The 27,025-nt window shown below is 50.1% G+C and overlaps 1 protein-coding gene across 1 annotated transcript in view; it reads left to right on the top strand.

Annotated features, from left to right (window-relative positions):
- Window positions 1-27,025, top strand: part of OTOG (otogelin) — an 85,365-nt gene that overhangs the window by 10,759 nt on the left and 47,581 nt on the right. Inside the window, exons 10-25 of the mRNA XM_021685793.1 lie at window positions 167-273; window positions 696-805; window positions 1,184-1,312; window positions 2,182-2,290; window positions 2,576-2,622; window positions 3,114-3,259; window positions 9,159-9,291; window positions 10,443-10,620; window positions 12,151-12,275; window positions 13,259-13,471; window positions 14,847-15,039; window positions 16,420-16,494; window positions 16,704-16,747; window positions 18,180-18,333; window positions 26,267-26,374; window positions 26,745-26,883. Coding sequence (XP_021541468.1) covers window positions 167-273; window positions 696-805; window positions 1,184-1,312; window positions 2,182-2,290; window positions 2,576-2,622; window positions 3,114-3,259; window positions 9,159-9,291; window positions 10,443-10,620; window positions 12,151-12,275; window positions 13,259-13,471; window positions 14,847-15,039; window positions 16,420-16,494; window positions 16,704-16,747; window positions 18,180-18,333; window positions 26,267-26,374; window positions 26,745-26,883 — 2,010 coding nt within the window. The remainder of the gene's footprint in view (window positions 1-166; window positions 274-695; window positions 806-1,183; window positions 1,313-2,181; window positions 2,291-2,575; window positions 2,623-3,113; window positions 3,260-9,158; window positions 9,292-10,442; window positions 10,621-12,150; window positions 12,276-13,258; window positions 13,472-14,846; window positions 15,040-16,419; window positions 16,495-16,703; window positions 16,748-18,179; window positions 18,334-26,266; window positions 26,375-26,744; window positions 26,884-27,025) is intronic.

Raw genomic sequence — 27,025 nt, 5'->3', positions numbered from 1 at the left:
GGCTGCAGGGGCCCAGGCTTGTCTGTGCCTATGGCCCCGCCCCTTTTTCCTCCACCATTCTCTCTCTCTCTTGAGCTCAAATGGGGGTTCGGTGTGGGGGCTGGTGAAGTCAGGGCTGTATGTGGCTTTGCCAGCCCCCGGCTCTGGCTCCTGGCCCTTTCCCCAGGGTGTGTACGACCGGTGTGAGGCACTGTTGCGGCCCCCCTTTGATGCCTGCCATGCCTACGTCAGCCCTCTGCCCTTCACAGCCAGCTGTACCAGTGACCTCTGCCAGTGAGTAGGCAGCCCGTAGAGCAGCTGGGACGGGGTTGTGGGGAGACCTGTCCTGGTACTGCGGGGGCAGGGGGGCAGGGGAAGCTCAGCATGTGGGTCACTGAGCCTGATAACCCCAGGCCCTGACAGATATGCTTCCCAAAGCTCAGAAATTCTTATCTGCATAGGTGGGACAGAGCTTCCCTATTCTCTGAAGCCCAGAAATGGGGACCGACGCCCTCAGGGTCACACAAGTCAATGGCAATGTTGGGACTAGAACCCAGGTGTCCTGCCTCCATCTGTATATGCGTGGATACCTTCCCAGTCTCCCTTTCCTAGCTGCGTGACACGGAGGGGTGCCCTGAGCCCTGGAAGTCTCTAGAGGGTGCTGGAGGGCAGGTGGCAGGTAGGGCTCTGGTGTGACCCTTGGTTTCCCTGCACAGGTCGGTGGGCGACGAAGCCACCTGGTGCCGGGCGCTGGCAGAGTACGCCCGAGCGTGTGCCCAGGCGGGGCGGCCCCTGCAGGACTGGAGGGCCCAGCTCCCGCAATGCGGTAGGGGCATCCTGCTGGCGGGCACGGAGGGGTTCTCACGAGCTCTGTCCTGGGGCTCTGGGTGGCATCTTCGGGCCTCAGCTCAATGTCCTGACCTGCTTAGAACCACAGTTGTCGGAGCTGTAGGGTCTGAGACCCCATTTGTGACCGAGGAGCAGACAGGCGCAGAGTGGAGGGCCTGGCCTAGGGTCCCAGAGCCAGCTAAGGGTGGTTCTCAGAGCCTCCCAGGCTCTGGCCAACTTTCCGGTCACCCAGGGTTCCCACTGGGACTAGGGAAACAGGAAGATCAGAGCCCTCCTTCCCCCTACCCCGAGGCCTGGAGTAGGGGCTGGGTGTGTCCTGGCAGAGCCGGGGTCGGACTTCTCCCTTGCCCTGCAGCCGTGCACTGCAAGGAGAAGGCCTTTACCTACAACGAGTGCATCGCCTGCTGCCCCGCCTCCTGCCAGTCCCGGGCGACCTGCGTGGACAGTGAGATCACCTGTGTGGACGGCTGCTACTGCCCCGATGGTAGGCTGGGGGGGTGGGGGGAGCGGGTGCCTGGCAGCGTCTTCCTGGGCTGGCACGGACGAGCATGATGCAGGGGCTCAGAGGGTGCCTGTTTGTTCAATGAGTGAAGGAAGGAACACACAACTAATAAGGGAATAAATGATGACTGGCTTCAGGGAGGTGAGGGTGGGAGTGGCACTGTGGCTCTTGAGAAGTCCTTCAGGGTATTTCATTTGATCGGGACCTACCTCTTAAGGTGTGTAGACCAGGACAAGTCATTCATTCATTCATTTGTTCTTTTATCACACACGCATTTGCTTAAACACTCGTCCACGTTTTTTAGGTGGTATAAATTTGCAGCACATCTGTGGTATGCAGCTCACTTGGCTAGGCAGGAGTTGAGATAAAAATGTATGGAGATATGGCCATTGACTTTAGGGGTCAGAATCTGGCTGCGGTGATAAGATACATATACCTACGACTCCCGTCTAAGGCATAATGTAGTGAGGACCCACTCAGGGGTTCAGACAAGAAGAGACATAGGAATTCAGTGAAGGGAGAGATTGTCAGGGAAGGCTTCCTGGAGGAGGTGGTACCTAAGCTGGTCTTAGATGCAGTGACAGGCTTTTGAGAGGTGGAGAAGAGAAGCTAGTCAGTATGCAGGTTGCTTGGGGTAGTGAGGTGAGATTATGCAAAGGTCTGGAGGTGAGATTATTTGCCCAGAGGGGATTCAGATCTGGCCTGAGCCAAGAATTTATGCAGGAGAAAGCTTGAAAGTGGGCTCAGTGGTGAAAGCTTGGATGGGATCTTTGTCCCAGGCCTGGGGCAGCCACGAATGGTCTGTCAACAGGAGTGGAGGTGAGTTAAGTGGGTCTTTGCTGTCACCGTAGGGCTGATCTTTGAGGACGGGGACTGTGTGGCACCAGCTGAGTGTCCCTGTGAATTCCATGGGACCCTGTACCCGACTGGCTCTGTGGTGAAAGAAGACTGCAATGCCTGGTCTGTGTCCACAGCTGGGGGGTGGGGCAGTGGTGATTTCCAGGATTTTCCATCAGGGCTGCCCATCTGGGGTCTGGGAGCCCTGGGGACGTGGGGGCACTCACTCAGCATCTCTAAGTCCCAGGAGATCTCATTTGAGCTAATCCTCGGAGGTAGAGGAAATCTCTACCACCCATTGTAAAGACGGGAAGACTGAGGGCAGGGGACAGGAGCTCTGTGGACCCTGCAATCCTCCAGCCTAGGCCTGGGGAAGTGAGCCCTGCCTCCTTGGTCTCTGTGTTTCAGCACATGCACTGCAGGCAAGTGGGTGTGCAGCACAGCTGTCTGCCCAGGTATGTCGGATCCCTGCCTCACACTCTACCCTCTTCCTCTAGTCTCACAGCTTTTTGGGGCAGGAAATTCTGGGGATCAGGCCTGCAGTTCCCAGCTTGACCCACTTTGTTTCCTCAGAGCTGCTTTGCCTGGTTTAGGGATTGCTCCAGCCCCTGTCAGGAAGGGCTTTTATGGGGGGGGGTCTATCTAAGGACCTTCCTGAGATTGGGGAGCTTGGACGGAGACTGGTCTCCAAGCTCAGGCCCTGGTCTCTTGGCAGGGGGAGATGCCCAGGGCAGGGCTGTGTCTCCTTTCAGATGGGCTGGGGGGGGGGGGGGGGGGGCTTCTTCCCCCCGGTGACCAGAGCCTCAAAAAGAGGGCCAGGGCTCCAAACACTGCCCGAACTCCTGAGGACAGGGTGCTGTCTCTTCCTCATGCTCAGAGCCTGCAGGGCAGAGGCTGTCCCCGTGGGGCAGCTCCCATGTGTCAGCCACTTTTCTCTGCCCCGCAGCCGAGTGTTCAGTGACTGGCGACATCCATTTCACGACCTTTGACGGCCGCCGGTACACGTTCCCTGCCACGTGTCAGTACATCCTGGCCAAGAGCCGCTCCTCCGGCACCTTCACAGTGACGCTGCAGAATGCCCCATGTGGCCTGGTAAGGGCTGGGGACCTCAGGCCCAACCCAGCCAGCCACCCCTGCTCCCTGCCTCTTAGAGAGGCTGAGGGACGCGGGGCAGGGCCCCAGGGTTTCCACAGCCCCTTCACCCTGATGTTTATTCTTTTGGGGCAGAGCCAGGGGACAGGAGACTAGGTTCTGTCTCTAGAACATCTGCTAGCTGACAGGCACTTCCCTTTTCTGGGCCTCAGTGTTTATTTAAAAAAATCTCTAAAATGGGTCTAATTCAACTTAATCTTTTCTGCTTCCTTGGATTGTACCTTCAACATCTCTGTATTCATTTGTTCATTCACTTATTCATTCAGCAAATACTGAACATCTGTTTGTGCCAGAAGCTAGGTCTTGGAGACTGGGATGAATTGGATCTGGCTCTGCCCTCTTAGGCCTTGTAGTTTGGTAGGTGAGGCAGATAAGTGACCCCATAATCCACTATGTTATTGCAGCTGGGACAATATGGACATTACAAGGTAGGTCTCCATGGAGGAGCTTTTCCTTGTTGTTGCTTTACCTGGATGTCAGGTGGGAGGAGGGGTGGATCCGGAAAGACTTCCTAGAGGAGGTGACCCCTGGGCTGTGTCAGCCACTTGTGAATGTAACTGAGAAAATGGCCAACTTGCTGGTCTGGGGTAGTTTTGAGTTTCTCTCTCAGTGACTGCATTTTTCCCTGAGGCAACCATACTGAGCTGACCCCATAAGCCCTGGTCTGCGCTAAACTCAAGCTCCTTCCTGCACCATAGAGCAGGGATTCACACCCATAGCCAGGGCAGCCACCCCCAATCCCACCTCCCTGCCTGCTTTTCTCTCCCAGTGATGTCAGTGGGTAAGCAGACATCGCTTAGTGGTGCCCATCCCTGGCCCTGGGGACCTAGGCTGGGCGGTGGACAAGGGAAAGGGCTGTGCTTTCTTCCTTTTGAGGCTTGAGTGACCCCCTCCCTTCTCTCTGCCAGAGAATGGCCTGGATCTGCCCTTGGCTGCTCTCTGAATCAGAAGAATACTTGTCCTCAAAAGCCAGGTTACTCTTATCCTGAGGGTGGCAAAAGAAAAGGCAAAGCAGACATACACTGCCCAGTGGGACTCCTTCCCATTTACAAAGTTCTAGAGTCTTAGAATACCTGGGGCTATGGGACCTTGGAGGTCTCTTACCAGCCCCCTCTCTACCATGTTCTGGATGGTGGCCAGCCAGCCTCGGCCTGAGGTAACCTGCTTCACTGCTGAACAGTGCCTCTTGATAGCACTTTCCTTTTATCGTGAGCCAGGTCTCCTCCTTGCGACTTCATCCACGCTGATGAACCAGTAGAAGGCCAGCCCTCTGCCGGCTCTCTGCAGGGCACAGTGAGGGTTACACAGATGAGTCAGATCCTGGTCCTAGCCACCAGGAGCTCACAGCCCAATGAGGGAATCAGTCATGTCCTCAGGTCAGGTGCTTCACTATGAGATACAAGAGCAGTGCTGTCAGAGGGGAGCTCTGTGGAGGAAGAAATATTCCTACAGGTCAGAAGAAAGGATCAGGGAAAGCCTCATGGCAGAGGTGGCATTTGAGCTGAATGACCTAAAAAGTGGGCCTAAAAAGATAAATAGAAATAAGATATGTATATTTGAGGATGGGGAAGAAGGGCAGTCCAGGAGGATCAGGTCATATGAAAGAAAGCAATGAGGTTGGAATGTTCTAGAATACATTAAGGCAGATGCAGAAGGACTTGGCAACTGGCTGACTGGTAAGGTGCAGGGTGTGTGGGAGAGAAGCAGGAGGAGTCAAAGATGAAGCTGTGACTTCAGTCCTGGGTGCACACAAGGGGGTAGGGTGAGGATGTTAACAGAGAGGATGATGATGATGAAGTATTTGCACAGTACTTTGAACTTTGACTAATCACATTTGCATAGGACATCTAGGTTAAGGCTCAAAATACCCCCATGTAGTAGTCATTATTATTCTCCCCAGTTAAAATATGATAAGACAGGCCTACAGAGGCTTGGGGTGTTCCTGATAACTCCCAGCCAGCAGGAGGAGCTGAGCCAGACCCAAGGTTGGAAGTCCAGAAAGCCTGTCACAACCTCTTAATACACCCACCCCAAAATCAGGGTAGTGTTTACAGCCTTTGAAGTATTTTTTCAAGTAGACCTTATTTCTCAGAGTAGCTTTAGATTTTACAGAAAAATGCAAAGATAGTACATAGAGTTCCCATATACCCCACACCTAATTTCTCCTATTATTAACATCATACATTGGTATGGTACATTTGCTACAAATAACGAACCAATATTTGTACATTAACTAAAGTCTGCACTTTACTCATATTTCCTTATTTATTTATTTTTTTAACCTAATATCATTTTTCTCTGTTCCAACATACCACATTACATTTAGTCATCACATCTCCTAGGCTTTTCCTTGCTGTTGCAGTTTCTTTCTTTCTTTTCTTTGTGTGTGTGTGTGTGTGTGTGTGTGTGTGTGTGTGTGTGTGTTTGCAAGAGGGAAGGAGAGAGAGTACATACCCATGAGCCAGGGGCAGAGGGGGTGAGAGAGAGAGAGAGAGAGAGAGAGAGAGAGAGAGAGAATCTTAAGCAGGCTCCATGCCAGCGTGGAGCCCCATGTGGGGCTTGATTTCACCACCCTGAGATGATTGATGACCTGAGGAGAAATCAAGAGTCGGATGCCCAACCAGCTGAGCCACCTAGGCGCCCCCTTGCTGTTACAGTTTCTAAGACTTTATTTATGATGATCTTGAAAGTTTTGAGGAGTACTGGTCAGATATCTTGTAGAATGCCCCTCTACTGGAACTTGTGTGATGTTTTTCTCATGGTTAGAGTGGTGTTATGGATTTTGGGAGGAAGATAAGAAGTAAGTTGCTATTTTCATCACATCTTATCAAGGGTGCATATACCAACATGGTTTATCACTGTGGAGGTTGACCTTGGTCATCTGGCTGAGGTAGTGTTTGTCACTTTCTCCACCGTAAAGTTACCCCTCTTTTCCTCCCTTATCATACTGTTCTTTTTGGAAGGAAGTCGTTATGTTCAGCCCACACTTAAAGAGTGGGAAGTTATGCTCCCTCTGCTTGAAGACAGAGAATCTACATACATCATTTGGAATTTTTCTGCACAGGAGATTTGTCTTTTTTCCTTCACATATTTTCTTTCAGTCATTTATTTATGTCAGCATGGACCCAGGGATATTTATTTTATACTTTGGGTAGAAGCCAATACTTCCTTATTTATTTTGTGATTCAAATGTTTCTGACTTGACCATCCCTCAGGTCTTTCAGTTGGCTCTTGGGTCCCTTTGGCATACCCCCATTGTTGTGTGTCTGTGTGTGTACTGCCTTAATTTATGGTCCTACAAGATGCACCAGGCTCATCTTGCATATTTCCTGTTCCATTCCTAGAATCAGCCATTTCTGAAAAAAATATTATCAGATGCTCTGGGCTCTTTTTATTGGAGAATGGTTTTAGAAACCAAGATCTGGGGTACTGGGTGTGCTCAATTGCTACTGGGTATCATTTCTTTTAGACCCTCTCAGCTGACAAAAAAAGGAAATAATATGTATAACCTATGAATATCCTTGTATAGCCAATGTATATACACATATAGCTCTCTATATGTGTGCTAGACAGGAGTTCATATTGATGTTCCAACTCTCATCCATTACCACAAGGGTCATTCTAGCCTCTCCCCTTGCTTATCTGTAAACACCCACCCCGACAGTGAGAAATCTGGTTTCCACCATCCACTATCCATGTATCTAATTGTTCAATTCCCATATACATGTATAGAAGTACCAGAATTATTAACTTATACCCATGGGAAAGAACTTTATCAACTAGAGTACAGTGCTTATGCACAGTTCCTTTTGCCTTTAGTCTTACAAACTCCACTTATTTCCAAAGTTACTTAGGTCAACACCTTCAGTGAGTTTGTTTTATATATTTGTAATACAGTTAGATTCTTTTGTCACAATCTGCATTCCATCCTGGGACCCTCTGGCCTCCTACATGATTTTTTTTTTAATTGTACACATTAGGGTTCACTCTTTATGCTGTAAAGTTCTCTGGGCTGTGACAAATGCAACCTCCCGAGTATTCCATACCCTTTTGTTATCTGTATCAAACCAGGCAGAACCAACCAACTACTGTTGTATCTCTATTCCTGAAGGAGAGAACTGAGGTGTAGAGAAGTTTAATGAAGTCTTTAAAGTCTCAGCTTTCAAGCGCCTACGTGGCTCAGTTGTTAAGCCTCTGCTTTCGGCTCAGGTCATGGTCCCAGGGTCCTGGGATCGAGCCCCACATTGGGCTCCCTGCTCAGCGGGAAGCCTGCTTCTCCCTCTCCCACTCCCCCTGCTTGTGTTCCCTCTGTCGCTGTGTCTCTGTCAAATAAAATCTTAAAAAAAAAAAAAAAGTCTCAGCTTTCAGTGACATCAAGACTTGAACCTAAGACTTTGACTAAAGGATGCAGGCTTTCTTCCTGCACCAATGACATGTCCAGAGGGGACCAGAGGATGAGTGGGTTTGACAAAGGTGATGTTTTAGACACAGTGCTTTTGAGCTGTTTCAGGGATTTTAAGTCTCCTTGGGAAGGAACTTGGAAGGTTGCAGCTTGTTGTACAATGCCTTTCTGAAAAGTTTCAAGCTCTAATCCTTTCCTTATTTCACTGTTCGATTATATCACTTTCAGGTTATACTTTCTCTGGCTGTCTTTGGACTTAGGATAAAGTCCAAGGATTTTACAAAGCTCTGCCTAAGCTGGCCCCTGCCTACTTCTTGAACCTTATCTTAAACCACTTTGCTCACTGGCCTTCTGGTCATTTTTTACGTGCTTGGATGCATTAAATGCCTTCCTGTGTCGGGGAATTTTGTACAGATTGTTCACTATACCTGGATGTCCCTCTCCTTGCCTTTTCTCTTTGCCCAGCTACCTTCTATGGATCCTTCAGATCTCAGCTCACCTGTCACGTTTTCCTGTGCCTCAGTCTTCTGATCTGCACAATAGGGTTGTTAGTAATACTTACTAAATAGGATTGCTATGAGAATTGAGTGAATACATGTAAAAAGATTAGAATAGTACCTGAACATAGTAACTATATTAAACTTAGCCGTTATTATAATAAATGTAGCATTAATAAAAGTTTTGTTATGATTTTTACATTATCATTATCTTTCCCTAGGATGGCCTTTTCTACCTCTGCAGACTAAGTCTTGTTCCTTCACTATATGCTTTCCTAGCACCCTACACCTATTTGTAGCACTGATCCCAATAATAATTTAAAAGCCAACTTTGTAATTACTTGTTTAATGTCTGTGTCCCACACAAGTATGTACTCTCTATGAATATATCTGTCATGTTCATCGCTGTATGGTTGTGTGGATGTTTCCTTGTGGAAGGGAAGTATGAATGGGCCTGATGTCTACTCCCCATTTCAGAGATGAGAACCTGAGGCCTGGATAGTATTAGCTCATTTCCTGCCTGCCTATGAGTGGAGCTTGGTATCCTGCAGGATGTGACACATGAAAAGAGCTATATAAATACCTATAAAAGGATGAAATTAAAGTCCTATATTGTACTTGAATGGGGAGGCCAGGGTTTCTGAGGCTAGACTCTGGGCTGTCCAGGGGGTCTCTCTCTGCTTTGTGTCATAGACAGTCTAAGAGCTGACTATCTTTTTATTTGCATTATCCCAGCTCTGCCACTAACTTTCTCCAATCGGAGCCTCTGCCTTCCTATTCCCAGATGAGGCATTTGTTTAGAGGACTCCTCATATCTTTTGGGGGCTCTGTCTCAGCCTGCCTCTGGCCTCAAACTGCACTAGAATCCCTGCTCCTGGGGGTTCTGTTGGGACCAGCAAGACAGACTAACTATGCCGCATTTGTCTTCCTCTTTCTCCAGAACCAGGATGGAGTCTGTGTCCAGTCAGTATCAGTGATTCTGCATCAGGACCCTCGGAGGCAGGTGACCCTGACCCAAGCGGGGGATGTCCTTCTGTTTGACCAGTACAAGGTCACCCCACCCTACACAGATGGTACGGCTTTGGAGGACGAGAGCTAGCTGGGAGCTAGCTGCCCAGGCCTCTTCTTCCAGGCACTGCCTCTGGCCAAAGGCACTGCCACATGGGCAAGAGCTCACATTCTCTAATACTGGGTCAATCAGGCCAGAGGGGCACCTTGGTCCCAGGAACGTGGACTCTGGACTTGCAAGATGGTCTTTGTCCCCATCCCAACATGACAATAGGCTTTACAGTAGCATGATGGCTTCTCCTAACATGAGGATATGAATGGGGCTGTTTTCCATCCCTATTCTAATTTTTTTTTTTTAAGATTTTATTTATTTGAGAGAAGAGAATGAGAGAGAGAGAGAGCGTGCTTGAGCACACACGCATGGGGGGGGAGGGAGAGAAGGAGAGGGAGGGGCAGAGGGAGAGGGAGAAGCAGACTCCCTACTGAGCAGGGAGCCCTACAGATGGTTCAGTACCAGGACGCCAAGACATGACCTGAGCCAAAGGCAGACGCTTAACCGACTGAGCCACCTAGGCGCCCCTATTTGTTTTTTAATTACTTATTATCCTGTCTGATTCCGCAAGGTATCTGTGGTATCTTGTCGGAAGCACATCTAACAAAAATGGCAAAATTGTTAAGAAATAAAATAGTGCCAGAGAAAATGATAAAGAAAAAAAAAAAAGAATAAGGGTTCAAGACTGAGAGGAGAGGGGATGCAGGGGATATAAAGAGACCAAAGAAATGCAAGTCACAAAAAGTGAAAAATTCATTACAATTGAATCTAAAAATTTTAAATTGCTACAATTAAATCTAAAATCATATTGTGAGCTTCCTGATGATCACTGAAAAATGGGTAGTTACAGAATTCTCCTTTGCTACAGAAGGAAATATTATCAGTTCCTTATGGAGGCAAAACTTTAATTGGCACTTGATGTTCAAAACAAAACAACAACAACATCTTAGCCAGGGCTGCCATGGTGTTATCCCCGAGTCCTGATTGCATCCCTGAACGGGATTTCCTAAAGGGTTCCCAAGCCAACGCCTTGGCAGGGCTTCACCCGGCGTGAAGGCTGGTCTGGCTGGGTATGGGGGTCGGCGAGGGCCATGCAGGTGGTGGCGGGGGGTGGGGTGCATGTTGGCAGAACTTCCCACATCCCTATTGTGGTTCTGTGCCCAGACGCCTTTGAGATCCGGAGGCTGTCCTCCATGTTCCTGCGGGTGAAGACCAACGTGGGCGTGCAGGTGCTCTATGACCGCCAAGGACTGCGGCTCTACCTGCAGGTGGACCAGCAATGGGCGGAGGACACTGTGGGCCTCTGCGGCACCTTCAACGGCAACACGCAGGATGACTTCCTGTACGTGCTCCTGCCCCGGAAACAGAAGGAGGGGGGTGGGTCCCTGAAGGCCGAGTACCCGGAGCTGCTTCTTGAAAACATCTCTCGGAAACTTCCTTGGTCTCTCACTGGGCCACACATGCACCGTTGATTATTTATTCCTCTACATTTAAATCAAAGCATATTTCTTTAGGGCCATGCGTCACAGTTTTCTCTTTGCAGAAGACTCACCTGGGGAGCTTGTTAAAATGCTGACTCCTGGGTTTTACTTCTCGTGTATCTGATTTGCACTGGGGCCCAAGAATCCTGTTTTTAATAAGTAACCACTGCGATTCGAGGATAAGAGATCTATGGACCATACCTTGAGAAATACTGTTTATAATGAGGTCTTAAAATTCGTAGACCTTAGGCTGGGTTTGATTTGGTTCATGGTTTTCTTTGTTTTAATTGACTGTGAACCCTTTAGATGAGTGTAAGCCCCCAGTGAGCCAATGATGCGCAGACTCTTTCTTTCTATCCCGCCAGGCCAGTCTAAGCCATATATCTTTCCTGCCTGGTACTTGAGGGTTGCAATGTGAGCCTCCCCACCTTCAGGGAAAGGCTGTTTCCCAGGGACTGACAGAGAATTGAAAGACTGTCTGGGCATGGATACAGTTTAGGAACTTGGGAGGGGACAAGAGTCAGACTTTCCAGAAAGGAGAATAAAGAGTTGATCTTGAAGGTGAAAGGTTCTGGCCAGTTTTTCAAGTTATATGCATTATGCGATGTAGAAGTAAAGGAGAGGCTTTCTTCAGCCAGAAATAAGAATTCAGATTCGTTCAGAAAAATAAGAATCAGAAGAAACTGAGGCTTTTAAATGCATGCACATTTAAAAATGTAGCATTCTACTCTGTCTTGCCTGGTGGGGCTGATGTTAAGGCTGCTTGCCACCCTCCTAAAAGTGAACTCTGCGCAGAAAAGTTGCTGTGCATAACTTGAGGGCTCTCACTGCTCAGGAGCAGTAACGTGGGTGTGGTGAGTGCCAGGCAGAACCTGTCCCACCCCTGCACATTATGATCTCTCCCATCTACCATCTTCTCGGGTTTGGTGACTCTTGGAGACTGGCGATATCTAGGAAACATGCTTTTCTCCCTTTCTTCCTTTGTTGCCCCTTGTATGACTATTTCCTACCTAGAGGGAAAAGGAGGGCAAAAGAGTTTTCAGGAACTGCTCATGGAGAAGGGAGGAGGAAGTCTTAATCCGGTGAAGTTTGGTTCACATGGTGTCCCCGTTTCTCTCTTTCTGACATGAAGAGCTGGGGGGTGGGTGGTGAAGATCGTGTAGTAGGTGGCCCCAAGCCAGTTTTGAGTCCCTTTAGAGCCTGTTAAATATGATGTGTGTGTGCGCACGCACATGTGTACATCCATAATTGTATGTGTTTGTATGCGACCATGTAGACTCCCTTGGCTGTTTGCATGTCTGGCATCTGTTTGTGCTCTGGCTGTATGCTGTACGTACATGGATCTGAGTCCACATGGGCAAGGGTGTGACTGTGCTGTGCCATGATTGCAGGTCCCCAGTGGGTGTGCCTGAGAGCACCCCACAGCTCTTTGGCAACTCTTGGAAAACGCTGTCTGCCTGCTCCCCACTGGTCTCTGGCTCCCCGCTGGACCCCTGCGACCTGCACTTGCAAGCAGGTGAGGTGGGGGGAGAGGGAGAGGGGAGGTGGGGTGCGGTGGGGCTGGTTTGAGAGGGATGAGATGAGACCTCTGGGCCTGAGGAGGCTGGGCAGGTTGGGCAGATGTGCAGAGAGGGGGCCGTAGTTCCCTTCTGGGAAGGGTCAGGCAGACAGAAACTTCAGGCTCTACCACTGCCGTGTAGACACACCTTTGAACTGGCTCCCCGGTCTCAAGGCAAAAGTCTAAGCCCTCACAATGGCCCCACCAGGCCCTACACACTCTGCCCATCTCCCTTGCCCCCCCCAACTCTGCTGCAGCCACACAGGCCTCCTTGCTGTTCTTCCTACACAGCGAGGTGTGCTCTCTGCATCAGGCCTTTAGACTTGTCATTCCCTCCACCTGGAATGCTCTTCCCTCACTAAACACAGGCCTTACTCCCTCACCTCTTTCAACTTTTTGTTCAGACTTCATCTTCCCACAGAGGCCTTCCGGACCACCTGGTTTAAAATTGCAGTTGGCCCTCCCACCCCACCTCCAATGCCTGTCCTTCCTCTTTCTCTCTCTCGGAGGTCTGCACCTTCTGCTTTGCCATAGAAGTTGTTTAGGGGCAGTCTCCTCAACCGTGGAGTGTAAGCTCCATGACGGCAGGATTTTTGTCTGTTTTGTTCACTCCTGTGTCTCCTTCCAGCATGTGGATCATGTCCCGCGCAAGGTGGACTGTATTGCACGAATGCTCTACATGCACACGGGCACTCGCTCTCCTTCGGTCATTTACACCCATATGCCTGCGGCCAGCCGCAGTCACAGCCAGACTTAGCAAACCATACCAGCCGTGCGCTCTGGTACCTGCTCACATCCTTCCTATACACACACACTCCCACCCGCCTTCTCACGCCGACAACCCCCTGAACTGTGGGGGGGGGGGGGCAGGAAGAGCCTGGGGCCCGGGACACCAGGCAGACCAGATCCCTGCTCCCTGTCCCCGTTCCTCCTGTCTCCAGCCTCCTATGCAGTGCAGTCCTGCAGTGTGCTCACCGGGGAGCTGTTTGCGCCCTGCTCCGCGTACCTGAGCCCCGTGCCCTACTTTGAGCAGTGCCGCCAGGACGCCTGCCGCTGCGGGCAGCCCTGCCTGTGTGCTGCGCTGGCCCACTATGCCCACCTGTGCTGGCGCCATGGGCTCCCCGTTGACTTCCGCGCCCACCTGCCGGCCTGTGGTGAGTGCCCCACGCGGGTGCGCCCCCATGAGGGTGGCTGGAGGAGCCTGAGCTCCAGGCCCGAGTGTCTGCCTGCCCCCCTTGCCGCCGAACACCCCCGCCTCACCCCTCTTCTGTGCTCTCCATCCCCTTGGCCAGCCGGGCCTGACACTCAGGACGTGTGACTCATGACCGCTTCTCTGTGACCCTCACCTCCAGCCCATCTCCAAGTCCTGTCTGGCCTGTCGATGGGAGATTGAAATTCACCCACTTGTCACCACCTCCACGGCCACCACCCCGGTCAGAGCTTTCCAGTAGGCCTCCCCACGGCCTCTTTTCGAGCCTTCTCGAGATCACTGGCTCCCATCACCCTCAGTGCACGTGTGGCTCAGTGGGCATGAGCTGGCTCCTGCTCACCCCCCCACACCTGGGCCACACTCCTCCCCATGTCTCAGTTGTCTCTGGGCCCCCAGCCCTAGCACAGGGCCCCACTCGCAGTAAGCTCTTAACAAATGTTTGTTGACGAAATGGAAAGACTGTCCTGAGAGTCAGGAGACCTGTGTTCTATGCCAGCCTTGCAGGTTATTGCTGTATGTCCCTGAGAGGCCCTGCCCCTCTCTTGAGTCAGAGTCTCCAGAGGTGATTGGACAGGACCAGTGGTTTATAACCCCGACTGCACATTAGAGTCAACATAGGAGCTTTAAAAAAAAATGCACATATCTGTGCCTCATTCAGTATCAATGAAAACAACATGTCTGGCCATGGGGGCGGGCATCAGCATTTTTAAATGGAGACTGATGTGTAGCCTGGGTGAGAACAACTGAGCTTGACAGTCTGGCTCTGGCAGGGTGCAGGAGACCCCAAGGGAGCGGGATGCTGGCCAGATGAGGAGAGGGAAGCCTGGAGTCTTTGGACAGAGGGCCCCAAGAGGCTGCTAAATGGGGCACAGTTGATCTTCACAGCCCATGTGTGTTATGGACGTGGAAGTGAGAGGGATGGCAGTGTGTGTGATACCCACCTGTGCGTGTGCTTGTGTCTGTGTGTGAGTGATGGGCCGGATGCAGGGCTGTCAGCGAGGGGTGACCTTTACCCTCCCCCAATATCACTACCTAAGAGGAACGCCCTGCAGAGAAAAAGAAACACCAATGGCAGGGTCCAGACTGGACTTGGGAAGGGGGGCCCACCCCTGCCACTCTGCCATTGTAGTGTGGTGGGAGGAAGTGGGACTCTGAAGTCAGACCTGGGTTCAAATCCCAAGGCTGACCTTGACCTGCCGTGTGACCTCGAACAAGTATCTTCTCTGGTTCTCGGTTCTCCTCATCAGGATGATGACCCCACCCCCACACGGTTGTGGGGATGAGGGAGACAAAGCACACAGTTTCATTTCCCACTACAGCACTGTCCTGTGAGGCCACCAAGGAGTATAGCCCCTGTGTGGCCCTGTGTGGACAAACCTGCCAGGACCTGGCCAACCCTGTGGCCTGTGGGGCTGGTGGCAGCAGTGACCTCAGTGGGGACGAGTGTGTAGAAGGCTGTACCTGCCCACCGGACACCTATCTGGACACCCAGGCTGACCTCTGTGTCCCTAGGTGAGCGGGCTAACTTGACCTCTGTCTGGGAGGAGGGCCGGGGGGAGGCTGAGCGTCTCCAGGGCATCTGAGGCTGGGGAGGCTGGCTGCACCTCTCATGTCCCTGCTTCATCTCATAGTCACAGGGCAGAGCGTGATGGGTGACTGGGTGGATGGGTTTCTTCCCCTGGGCCCCCCTCTCAGGTCTTTTTCCTGAGCTCCAGCTCCTTAGGCCTAGAACTCCAGCGTGGCTTCCCCATGAGACAGAATAACAGACCCACAGAGACAGCTTCTCTCCCTTTATCTCCCCTTTCCTTCCACAAATATTTATTGACCTCCTAGTATGTTCTAGACAATTCTAGGCCCTGGAAATTCAGCAACAAACAAAACAGGATCCTGCCCTCATGGAGCTCACGTTCTTGTGCCAAGACACATTAATAAATAAACCGATGCTTAAAGGGTCTGGTGGTAACAAGCTCTAAACAGGCAGGGAGGGGTTACTATTATGTCACATGAGGTGAGCACCGAAAGAAGGCCTTTCTGCTGAGTTGACATGTGAGCAAAGATGGGGGGGAAGTGAGGGATGAGGGCTCCAGGCCGAGGGGACAGGGGTGGCCCCGAGGCTGGCTGTGGCGTGATCTCAGTGCGGCTGGAGGCAGAGGTGGGAAGCGGTGACCCCACAGGATCCCAGGGCTGACCGGCAAACTGTAGGATCCTCCTTTGAGATCCCCACCCCTTGCGGTTCAGTATCGCCAACAAAGGGGTCTCTGAGGTTTATATGGGGGGGAGTGGTTGAAGAGGGAGAAGGTGACTGAGAAACACAGGGGTCGGATGAGTTCAGACATCCCTTCCAGCCCTCAGCTGGTCTGCTTCAAGCCCTGCACTTGGCCAGGACTGGCAGGGGCTGTGGGAGGTGTGTGAGGAGGAAAGAGTCTGTGCCCTCAGTGGACCTACAAGGAGGAGCCGAAAGACAGCACCAGGGACCCTGTGAGGAATAGATGAGATGACGTATTTGGAGGGCCTAGCCCAGTGCTCAAAACGTTTAACAACGGGCATGGTGTGGACGCTGATGCTGGGTGTGAATGAGCAGGATGAGAATACCCTTCCTGCGTCCGTGTCTGACACAGCCCGGGCTCAGGAAGTGTGGCCCTGTTCTTACACCCTCTCTTTTCCCCGGCCCAAGAGAGGTTGGCTTTGGGTGGACAGAGACCAGTGAAGGTGGATGGCCCTGACCTCTGTCCTTGGTGCCAGTCTGGCTTCCCCACTCCCTGGAGATGTGTCACCTGTCACAGCAGACGCCATTACTTGTCTCTGCGTCCTTATGCCCCTGGCTGCTGAGGGGTGGGGTCGCTGCCCCAGCTCCTGAGTCGGCTCACTTTTCTCTGTTCCTGGGTTCTACAGGAACCAGTGCTCCTGCCACTTTCAAGGAATGGACTATCCCCCTGGAGACAGCGACATTCCATCTCTGGGCCACTGGTGAGCCCCCTGATAGCAGCGTTAGTGTCCTCTCCTTAAATGGAAGTTGCTGACTGAAGAAAATACAGCCAAGCAGATCTTTCCACAAAGCAATGCTCACCTGCCGCCTCTGTGCAGGGGGCCAGGGACAGAGTGGGGATGTCTGTCTGAACCCTGAGCTCTGCACTGACTGAGTCAGCTAATCCCAGTGCACCCCTCCCCCCCAACAGCCACTGCAAAGATGGAGTCATGAGCTGTGATAGCAGAGCGCCAGGTAAGGTGGAAGGTGAGGGATTCTTCTGGGGGCTCCTCCACGGTAGTGGGGTTATGGAGAGGAGACTGGGGAGCTTGAGGACAGATCGGGAGGGGAAAGCCCGGCCACGTCTTACCCCACACCGAGCCTTCTTGGGAAAGGCTCCAGTTTGGAGAGTGGCATACAGAGTCCTGGCCCAACCTCAGCCCCACCCTAGCAGCTGTCCCTCCTGCTTCTCAAGAAGGGGAGGCTGAGACTGTCTCCTTCAGCGGCAGCCAGCAGAGGTGTTTGGACTGTCCCTTGACCTCCCCTGGGTCCTGGGTTTCCTCGGTCTGAGCGCTTGGTTGTCTGCTAAGGCTGACTCTCTGCCCAGTCATGTGTTAGACTTGGGGGTCACAGAGATGGGAAGGACAGCCTGGGTCTTTGAGGCTGTCCCAGGCAATAGAGATGGGGGTAGGGTGGTGTGGATCAGCCTGTGAGGGATATGGAGGTGGTAGAGCAGGGGACGGGAGCAGGAGGGCGAGGAGGACCACTAAGGATGGGGATTGGCACAGAGGGGTGAGAGAATAATCATACAGCAGGTGGCAAAGAGCAGGGCCTCCAGAGTCTGGCAGCCCTGAGTTCAAATTTTGTCTAGTGCTTGCAAGCTGTGCAGCCTTGGGTAACTCACTTCACCTCTCTGACCCTTCGCTTCCCCTTTTGTTTATGACCTAGAATTCTGTGATTTTCTTTTTTTTGGTTGTTGCTTCTGTCTTCAGATTGCTTCTTCTTTGGGACTTTTATCTCCTCTTCTGTGGCATTCTTTTCTCTCTGTTCCTTCCTAAGCTGGGCATGGAACTCACCTCCCCTTTATTGATTTCCCTAAAAAAGATCAGTCACACAAGGTGTAAGTGTGCACAGCCGACTTGACGGAAGGCTCAGGGAGAGAGAGGGAGTTTATGTCCCGGAAATATAGGCAATGAGGAACTGACTTCCCTGTTGCTAAAAGTCCTCTGGCCACCCTGCCACACTGCATCGCTATCCTCTTTCTGGCTCTTCTCCTGGTCTCTTTGGGGGCACTTCCTCTCACAGAAGTGACTTCTTTCTGTTATCTGGGAAATGGGAGATGGTAATACCTCACAGAGCTGTTGCCGGATTCAGTAAGAAAATGCAGGTGAAGTGCTGGGAACAGTCTCCAGTGGAGAGGACATGGTACTCTTGGTGCTGGTAGAGGTGGTGGTTGTCTTGGGTGACAGCCCACCACCCTCCCTCCCTCTACGATGTGCATCTGGGACCCCCAAGGAATGCCCCTGAAAGCATCACAGCCCCCTCTCTCCCTGCATCCTCCAGCTGTCGGTCCCCGGGGCTCCCTGGCCACCCCTGGTCAGCCAGGAGCCCACCCCCAGGCCCAGATGTTCCAAACATCCTGCTGAGTGCCCAAGCTCCTGTCAGCAGCCACCCTCTTCTCCCCCAGCCACTGCCTGCCCGGTGGGCCAGGTCTTCGTGAACTGCAGTGACCTGCACACCGACCCCGAGCTGAGCAGAGAGAGGACATGTGAGCAGCAGCTGCTGAACCTGAGCGTGCCAGCCCACGGCCCCTGCCTCTCAGGCTGTGCCTGTCCCCCAGGGTAAGTATCCACCATGCACGGCCCCCTCTCCTGATGGCGGGCAGAGCCAGGGACCGCAGGACAGAGGGAGGGGCAGGGAATTTCTCACACAGCCATGGAGGGAGGCACCCGCCCAGGGCTGGCCAGTGATCATGGAATGGCCAGCATGGAATCTGAGAAAGAACAGTGGTGTGGGGATCCAACCTGGAGTGGATTCTCCCTGGCTCTGCTTCTTACCATCGTGTGACCTGGGACAAGGAAAAGGCCTAAGCTCTCCAAGGCTCAGTTTTTCATCTACAAGATGGGAGTAATAATAACAATGCCTACCGCCTCACCAGGTTGTCATGAGGAATGCATGAGCTACTGAAGTGAAAGCACTGAGTGGGGTGTGTGGCCTGCTCCAGAGGCCCGGTGGGGTGAAGCCCATGGGAGAAACACCATGCTCCACCTCTCAGCGCCTTTCCCTGCAGTGGTCTGACCGGAACCCTCAGGTGGAGGGCTGAAGCCCCTGGAATACTCCAAAAAGCAAGGCCCCACCCAGCGGAAATAGTCTCCCTCCCAGGTGCTGGAGACGCCACATGGGCTGAGTTTGGTGGCTGTGCCTTGTGGGTGTGTTGTATGCTGAGGTGGCTGCCGGGGCTCAGCCCCCTGCTTTGCCAATTCTCATTCCTGACTCTGCTTTTACTTTAGGTCTGGGCTAAGAGCTTGGGTGCCTGATCCCATGACCTGGCAGCTCAGGGCTTCAGCCGGACCCGAGATCAGTGGTCAGCTGGGGCTTCTGGCCCAGGCCTGGCAGTCGAGGGAAGGGAGGGGGGGTCAGGGTGGGAAGGGGAGGGAAGAGTCAGTGAGAGCTTTACTGTTTATAAAACAGCTTGATGTTATCACCCCCTTCAGTCGCAGAGCCTCCCTGGGAGAAAGGAAGGAAGGATCATTACTCTCATTTTGCAGACGAAGAAACTGAGGCCAAGGGCAGGGTGGAGGGAAGTAGGCGGCCCAGGAGCCGTGACTCAAACCCAGCTCTGCTGACTCCAGATCCTGCCCCTAGGCCAGAGCGTGCCAGCTCCGTGAGGCCAGGGGCTGGTTCCCTGGACAGAGGTCATCACGTGCGTGAGGAACTTCCCCTTCCCAGGCAACAGTGCCCACAGGAGACCGCTGTGAGGTCTCAAGAGCCCGCACAGGATCCTAGGCCCAGCTGGCGGGGTGCGGACAATACCTGCTGCCACGTAGACCCCAGAGCAGCCTGGGAGGGAGAGCCAGGGCCTCTGAGGTCAGGAACTGAGGCTCACTCACTGCCAACCATGGTGGCAAGGCCACAGAGGCCGGGTGGAACTGGGAGAGCTGGGCTCAGTCATGCCAGTGACCCGTCCCGTGACTTCTCTGAACGTGGCCGCATCTGTACAACAAGGGCCAGTGACTCCCTCCCGGAGGGGCTTGGGAATGAAGGATTCAGTGACATCCCTCTCATGACAGTGCTTTGTGGTCTCCAGCTATACTCCTCAAACATTAGTGTGCACATGAGTCATCAGAGACCTGACCCTGATTCAGGAAGTCTGGGGCCGGGGCACCCGAAACTCTGCATTTCTAGCGACCTCCCAGGAGATCCTGATGCTGCTCGTCTGGCGACCACAATTTGAACAGCAGGGTTCTAAAACATTATCCAACAGTAGGGATTAGTTTAACTCAGATCGAAAAGCCAGTGTGGGGTTCCCTTTTCAATCCCCAGGTTCCAAAGGGATGGATAGAATGTGAAGATTTCTAATGGACTGGGTGACCTATGACAAGTTACGTGACCACTTGGGCATCAGTTTTCTTGTCCGTAAGGTGCTGCTGGTTGGTTGTTGGCCAAGTCTGAGTCGGGCAGCACCTGAACCCACTTCCTCTGCTCCAGGCCTTTTAAGGATCAATTCAGGTCCTGGAGCTGCTCTAAGAACATCCACAGTCCAGAGGGCTGGGGGGAGGGGGCAAGCCCCCAGCCACCTGAATGTTTGTCGCTGGCTATGGGATATCAGACAAATCACTTCCTTTTTCTGAGCCTGGATTCCTCATCTGTGAATTGAGGGTAGTAATACCACCTTGCGGGGCTCTTACTAGATTTGAATGAGGCAGTGGCTTCAAGGAGCCCGGCACGGTGTAGTAAGGGCTCCATAAAGGCTTGTTCCCCTCCCTTACCTCTTGGGGTATTTGCTACAGTGGCTCGTATGCTGTATCAAATGCCCTGTGAGGAGTTTACATTCCACAGGGGCTTGTCAAAGGGAAATTATTAGAGCCTCAACTTGTAAAGAAAGCACAGGCATTTCCTGCCATTCTGGAATGTCCTCTTGGGAGCTGGGATAGGGCTTCCAAAGATGCCCCCTATCCTAACAACCCCTGCATGGGGCCCTCTGGGCCCCTGAGCCCCATACCCTTCTCCATGGCGTTGATAAGAATCTCTGGGTGCTGTGTATGGCTCCAAAGGACCTGGAGCCCCTGCAGGAGCCATTAGGGCTCTTTGTGCCACTCTAAATTTCTTTGCATCTGGCTGCTGAGCCAAGGGCCCTGGGGCCACTAAGCAGTATAGTACAGTGGTTGTAAGCACAGACTCTGGAGTCAGGCTTGAATCTTGATTCCACCACTTACTAGGTGAGTTAATTAACTTCCTTGAGTCTCAGTTTCCTCATTTGTAAACTGGCCCAGAGTAAGCACTCCATGTGAGCAGACAAGCATTGTCTTCCTCATTTGGATGCCATGCATTTGCAGATGTCCTCTGAGGGGACCCTGAAGTGAAAGGATCCCTTAACAGGTCAGGAGAGGATGCTCCACAGACTGAGAGCACCTTGAGGACAGAGGCCAAAGCTTCTCTCTGTGGTGGGCATACAGCAGGTGCTCAGGGACGCAAGCAGGTCTCCATAGGGCCAGGAGGGAGCAGGGAATGGTGGGCAGCAGGGAAGACCCCTCAGGAGGTGGCAAGAGACAAGGCCTGGGCTGAAGGTTGAAGGCATGAGCCAGCCCACTTGTGGTGTCTGATGCAATTATGGGTAGAGGAGAGACAAGAAACCAGTATTTATTGTGTATCTACTAGGCGCTAGGCAGTGTGCTCAGGTCTGTAATGAAATTCTTGTAATGACCTTGAAGAAGGCATAATTACCCCTGTTTTACACATGAAAAAACAGGGGCTTAGGAAGGTTAAGTGGCTTCAGGGAAAACAGTGAATTAAACACATGCTTTTTTTTTTTTTTCCCTGCTTCCTCCCACAATGAAATGCTGGTAATAGAGTTAAATAAAAAAACAACAAAACAAAACAAAACAAAAAAAACCCCCTGTAAGTCCCCAGGGACTAAGAGAACCGGCATGCAAATGACAGTGGCACAAGATGGGTCAACAGTTCTTGAAGAACGAACAAGGGTGGATGTGTGGAAACTAACCTTGCAGAGCAGCTGTTGACCGCTGATGCTTGCAGAGGAGGAGGCCAAGGAGAAACAACCTATGTTGTGTTGACAGCTTCAGGGACAGGAGGCTCCAGGCATCTCAGAAGGTGGGGTGGTGGGATGGAGACAGGAGGATGTCCCACGCAACTCTGTGTAAGGAGCCATCAACCCCCCAGGCCTCCTCCCCCATGCCCTGGGGTCACACAACTGCCCTAACCCCATCCAGCAGGAGAAAGGTGGTTAAAGTTTCTGCAGAAACCACATCAGAGACTTTGATCTCAGGAGAACCAGGAGGGATGAGATGCAGAGTGAAGACAGAATGAAAGCTTAGTGGGACCCCAGGCCTCTTCCCCAGCTTGGTTCCCACAATAGTGGCATTGAAGCTTCTGCCTCCCAGGCTGGAGATGAAGAGGATTCTTCTCTTGAAAATGGGCTGGGCCAAGAGAAAAAAAAAAAAATCTACAGAAGGTGACATTTTAGGGGTTCCCCCAACAAAATGGTGGCTCCCCTTAATTATGCAGCTTCTAGTCAACTTTTGGTTCCTCACTGCTTTTTTCCCTTTTAAATTTTTTTTTAAAGTGAGGCATAATTTATAAACAGTAAAATGGGGACGCCTGGGTGGCTCAGTTGTTAAGCCTCTGCCTTCGGCTCAGGTCATGATCCCCAGGGTCCTGGGATTGAGTCCTGCATCAGGCTCCCTGCGCGGCGGGAACCCTGCTTCTCCCTCTCCCTCTCCCCCTGCTTGTGTTCCTGCTCTCACTATCTCTCTCTCTGTCAAATAAATAAAATCTTAAAAAAAAAAAAAAAACAACCACAGTAAAATGTATAGATTCTAAGCATACAGTTCGCTAAGCTTTGACAAATTTAAATGCTCATGTATAGGTACCAATGAAAGGTACTCATTGTCATATCTCATTATTATTTTAACTGGTAATTTTCCCTAATGACAATGAGTACTTTTTCATGTGTTTTTTGGCCATTTGTATATCTTCCTTTGTGGAGTGTCCATTCAAGTCTTTTGCCCATATCTTATTTGGTTGACTATTTTCTTTAAATTGAATTATAGTTTTTTCCTTATCAAATATATACATTGCAAATATTTTCTCCTTGCCTGTGGTTCGCCTATTTATTTACTTAATGTATCTTAATAAGCCTAAAAACTTCTGATGAGCATAAGTTTTAAATTTTGATTGCATCTAATCTATCATTTTTTTCCCTTTATAATCAGTTTTCTCCATGTCCTCAGTAGTTGCAGCTCCAAGGTTGTAAAGACATTCTCTGATGTTTTCCTCTAGAAGCTTTAAAATTTTGGCTTTTACATTGGATCTATAATCTATCTGAAATGATTCCATATTGTAGAATGGAGTCAAATTTCATTTTATTTTTTTCTGATGGATATCCTGTGGTTTTAGCCCAATTTTAATAATAGGCTTTTCTCGGGGCGCCTGGGTGGCTCAGTCGTTAAGCGTCTGCCTTCGGCTCAGGTCATGATCCCAGGGTCCTGGGATCGAGCCCCGCATCGGGCTCCCTGCTCTGCAGGAAACCTGCTTCTCCCTCTTCTACTGCCCCTGCTTGTGTTCCCTCTCTCACTGTGTCTTTCTCTGTCAAATAAATAAATAAAATCTTTAAAAAAAAAAATAATAGGCTTTTCTCTCCCTATTGAATTGCTCTGGTCCCTTTGTTTAAAAAAATCAATTGACTTTATAAATGTGGGTCTATTTCAGGACTCTCTATTCTGTACCATTAATCTCTTTGTCTATCTTTAGACCAGTATCACACAGTCTTGATTTCTGAAGCTTTATAAGAAGTCTTGAAATCAGAAGGTGATTGTGCTCCAACTTTGTTCTTTTTCAGGATTTTTGGGACACTTTTAGGTCCATGTAAATTTAGGGAATTTCTACAGAAAACCCCCTGGGATTTTAATTGGTTTTGTGTTGAATCTAGAAGTCAGTTTGGTGAGAACTGACATCTTCACACTACTGTGTTCCCCCAATGCACAAATATGGCATTATTTCACTTATTGGGTCTTCTTTAATTTCTCTCAGCAGTGTTTCATACTTTTCATGGAAAGGTTTTCCACATATGTCATTGAATTTGTTCATAGGTATTTGATGTCTTGGCTGTCCATTCCATCCAAGTTGTCAAATTTATTGGCTTTACATCATAAAAGTATTTATTTTCCTTTTAATATCTGTAGAGTCTGCAATGATGTTTTCTCTTTTCTCCTGATATTTTGAGTCTTTTCTCTTTTTCTTACTATCCAGTCTAGGCAGGGGGTTGTCAGTGTTATTGATGTTTTCAAAGACCATACTCTGGTTCCATTGATTTTTTTTTCTATGGGTTTCTGTTTTCTATTTCACTGATTTCTGCTCTTACCTTTATTATTTTCTTCTTACTATTTACTTTGGTTTTAACTTGCTCTTATATTTCTGGTTCAGATCTTTTATTTTAATCCTTTGTTATTTCTAATATAAGCATTTAAAGCTATAAATTTCTCTGTAAGCTCTGCTTTAGCTCACTCTACAAATTTTGATACCATGTGTTTTCATTATTTTTGTTGTAATCTTTTCTAATTTCCTTTGTGATTTCTTCTTTGACCCATGAGTTATTTAGAAATGTTACTAGAGGGGCGTCTGGGTGGCTCAGTTGGTTAGGCGTCTGCCTTTGGCTCAGGGCATGATCCCAGGGTCCTGGGATCGAGCTCCACATCAGGCTCTCTGCTCAGCAGGGAGCCTGCTTCTCCCTCTCCCTCTGTCTGCTGCTCTTCCTACTTGTGCTCTCTCTTTCTCTGTCAAATAAATAAATAAAATCTTTAAAAAAAAAAAGAAATGTTACTATATTTTGAAATATTTGGAGATTTTCCCTATACTTGTTTGTTCCTGATTTCTTTTTTTTCTTTAGATTTATTTATTTATTTGAGAGAGAGAGAGAGAGAGAGGAGCAGGAGGGGCAGAGGGAGAGGGAGAGAGAGAATCTCAAGCAGACTCTGCTGAGCATGCACGACCCTGAGATCATGACCTGAACCAAAACCAAGAGTTGGATGCTTAACCAACAGGAGTGGAGTGTTGAGATCTCTAACTATAATTGTGGATTTGTTTCTTTCTCCTTTTAGTTTCTATGAGTTTTTGCTTCTGTTTTTAAGCTCTGTTACTTGGTGCATGTCCATTTAGGATTGTTGTGTTCTCTTGATAAATGGGCTCTTTTGCTGTCATGAAATATCCCTCCTATTTCTGCTAATGCTAAATGGCTTGAAGTCTACTTTGATGTTAATAAAGCCACTCCATCTTTCTTATAACTGGTGTTTGCATGGTATTTTTTCCTATAATTTTACTTTTAACTTATCTGTGCCTTTATATTTCAATTGTGTCTTTTGTAAACAGAATGCAGTTGGGTTTTGCTTTTTTAGCCAATGTTACAGTTTCTACCTTTTTAATTGAAGAGTTTGTACATTTGGATTTAATGTAATTGGATTGGATTTACTGCTACCATCTTATTATTTGTTATCTGTTTGTCCTATTGGGTTTTCTGGGTTTTTTTTTTTTTTTTTGGTCTTTTCTGCCTTTTGGGGGGTTATTTTTTAATATTCTATTTTATTTCCTTTATTTCATTTTGACTATATATCGTGGCATTTTGTGGTTTTTCTAGAGATTACAATCTGTATCTTTCATTTATCAGTCTACCAAGAATTAATATTTTACCACTTTCTGTAGAACACTTGTACCAGTATCTTTCATTTACTTACTTCTTGTCCTTTGCGCCATTATTCTCATACATTTTACTTCTACGTATTTTATAAAACTCACAATTCATTGACATTAACCTTGCTCTAAATGCCCAGTTATCTTTTAGAGAAATTAAGAAGCAATTTCTAGAATTATTTATCAACATATTTTCCATTTTTAGAACTCTTTATTCCTTCATGTGAATCTGAGTTTCCATCTTCCTGAAAAACTTACTTGAACATCTCTTTCTTTTTTTGAGAGAGAGAGAGGGCGTGCATATGAGCAGGGTGGGGGGAAGGGCAGAGGGAGAGAGAGAATCTTAAGCAGGTTCCATGTCCAGTGCAGAGCCCAACGAGGGGTTCGATCTCAGGACCCTGAGATCATGACCGGAGCCAAAATCAAGAGTCAGACCCCTAACCAACTGAGTCACCTAGGCATCCCTAACATTTCTTTTTAATGCAGGTCTATTGGTTGCTCTTGGAGGGCCAATGCCCATGTTCATTATCTGTTTATTAATACACAGCTAGTGCCCAAACGGCAACTGGCATCCTGGCCGGCTGAGGGGGATGTGGCTGGTAGAGCTGAGCCTTACTTCCTGATGGATGGCAGAGGCTTCTGAGGTGGGCCAAGTCTTTGGTTTTTCCAGTTACCAAGGTACCTCTGAGCCCCACTGGGCAGCAACAGGATGGTAGGTGGGTACATTGTCAGTTACTTCTGGAGGAAATGCTGAGAGCCACCCTACAGTATCCATGTGGATGCAGGGTTCTCTATAGATGGCAGATAAGGGAAGCGTGCTGGCTTGACCACCTGCTTGCTGTGTCCCTACAGCTTACTCAGACATGGGGACGCATGTTTCCTGCCAGAGGATTGCCCGTGCACTTGGAAGGGGAAGGAGTATTTCCCTGGGGACCAGGTCATGTCTCCCTGCCACACCTGGTAAGTGAGGGTACCATTCAGGCTCTGCTTTTTGCCGGGGATGAGGATGGATGCGAAAAGCACGATGGTGAGCCCCGTTTAGCATTCCCCCTTCCACCATGTTCACACCCATGTTGTGTGTTTGTGTGCCATACAGGGATGTGTGTATATATATAAGGGTATGCAAAGATAGAAATCTGGGGGATGTTTTTGTAAACATTTACACGAATGTGATTTTGTGACCTCCAGGCTTCCATTGGAGGTCAATGGTGTTTGTGACCCCTAGCCCAGGGGCACATAGTGGGCACTGTGTAGGCAGTGGCTCTGGTGTGGGTATTCCGAGTGTGTGTGGCGTGGGCCCTGTGAGCTGCTCTGGGCCCATGTGTTTCAGTGTGTGCCAGTGGGGCTCGTTCCAGTGCACGCTCCACCCCTGCGCTTCCACCTGCACGGCCTATGGTGACCGGCACTACCGCACGTTCGATGGGCTCCCATTTGACTTCGTGGGGGCGTGCAAAGTGCACCTGGTCAAGGTGAGCTCCTGGATGCATCTGCCCAGCTGGCTGTATGGGTACCCGGGGCAGCTGAAGCTGAGGACCTGTCTGGCGCGGTGATGTTCTAGACTCCAGTCTGATGCAGAATTGGGCGGGTGGAGGGATCTAAGCCTGGGGGTGG

The sequence above is a fragment of the Neomonachus schauinslandi genome, chromosome 11 (assembly GCF_002201575.2).
Source record: "Neomonachus schauinslandi chromosome 11, ASM220157v2, whole genome shotgun sequence".
NCBI lineage: Eukaryota > Metazoa > Chordata > Mammalia > Carnivora > Phocidae > Neomonachus > Neomonachus schauinslandi.
Note: the sequence above shows the minus strand (reverse complement) of the source record. Positions and strands in the feature narration are given on the sequence as shown.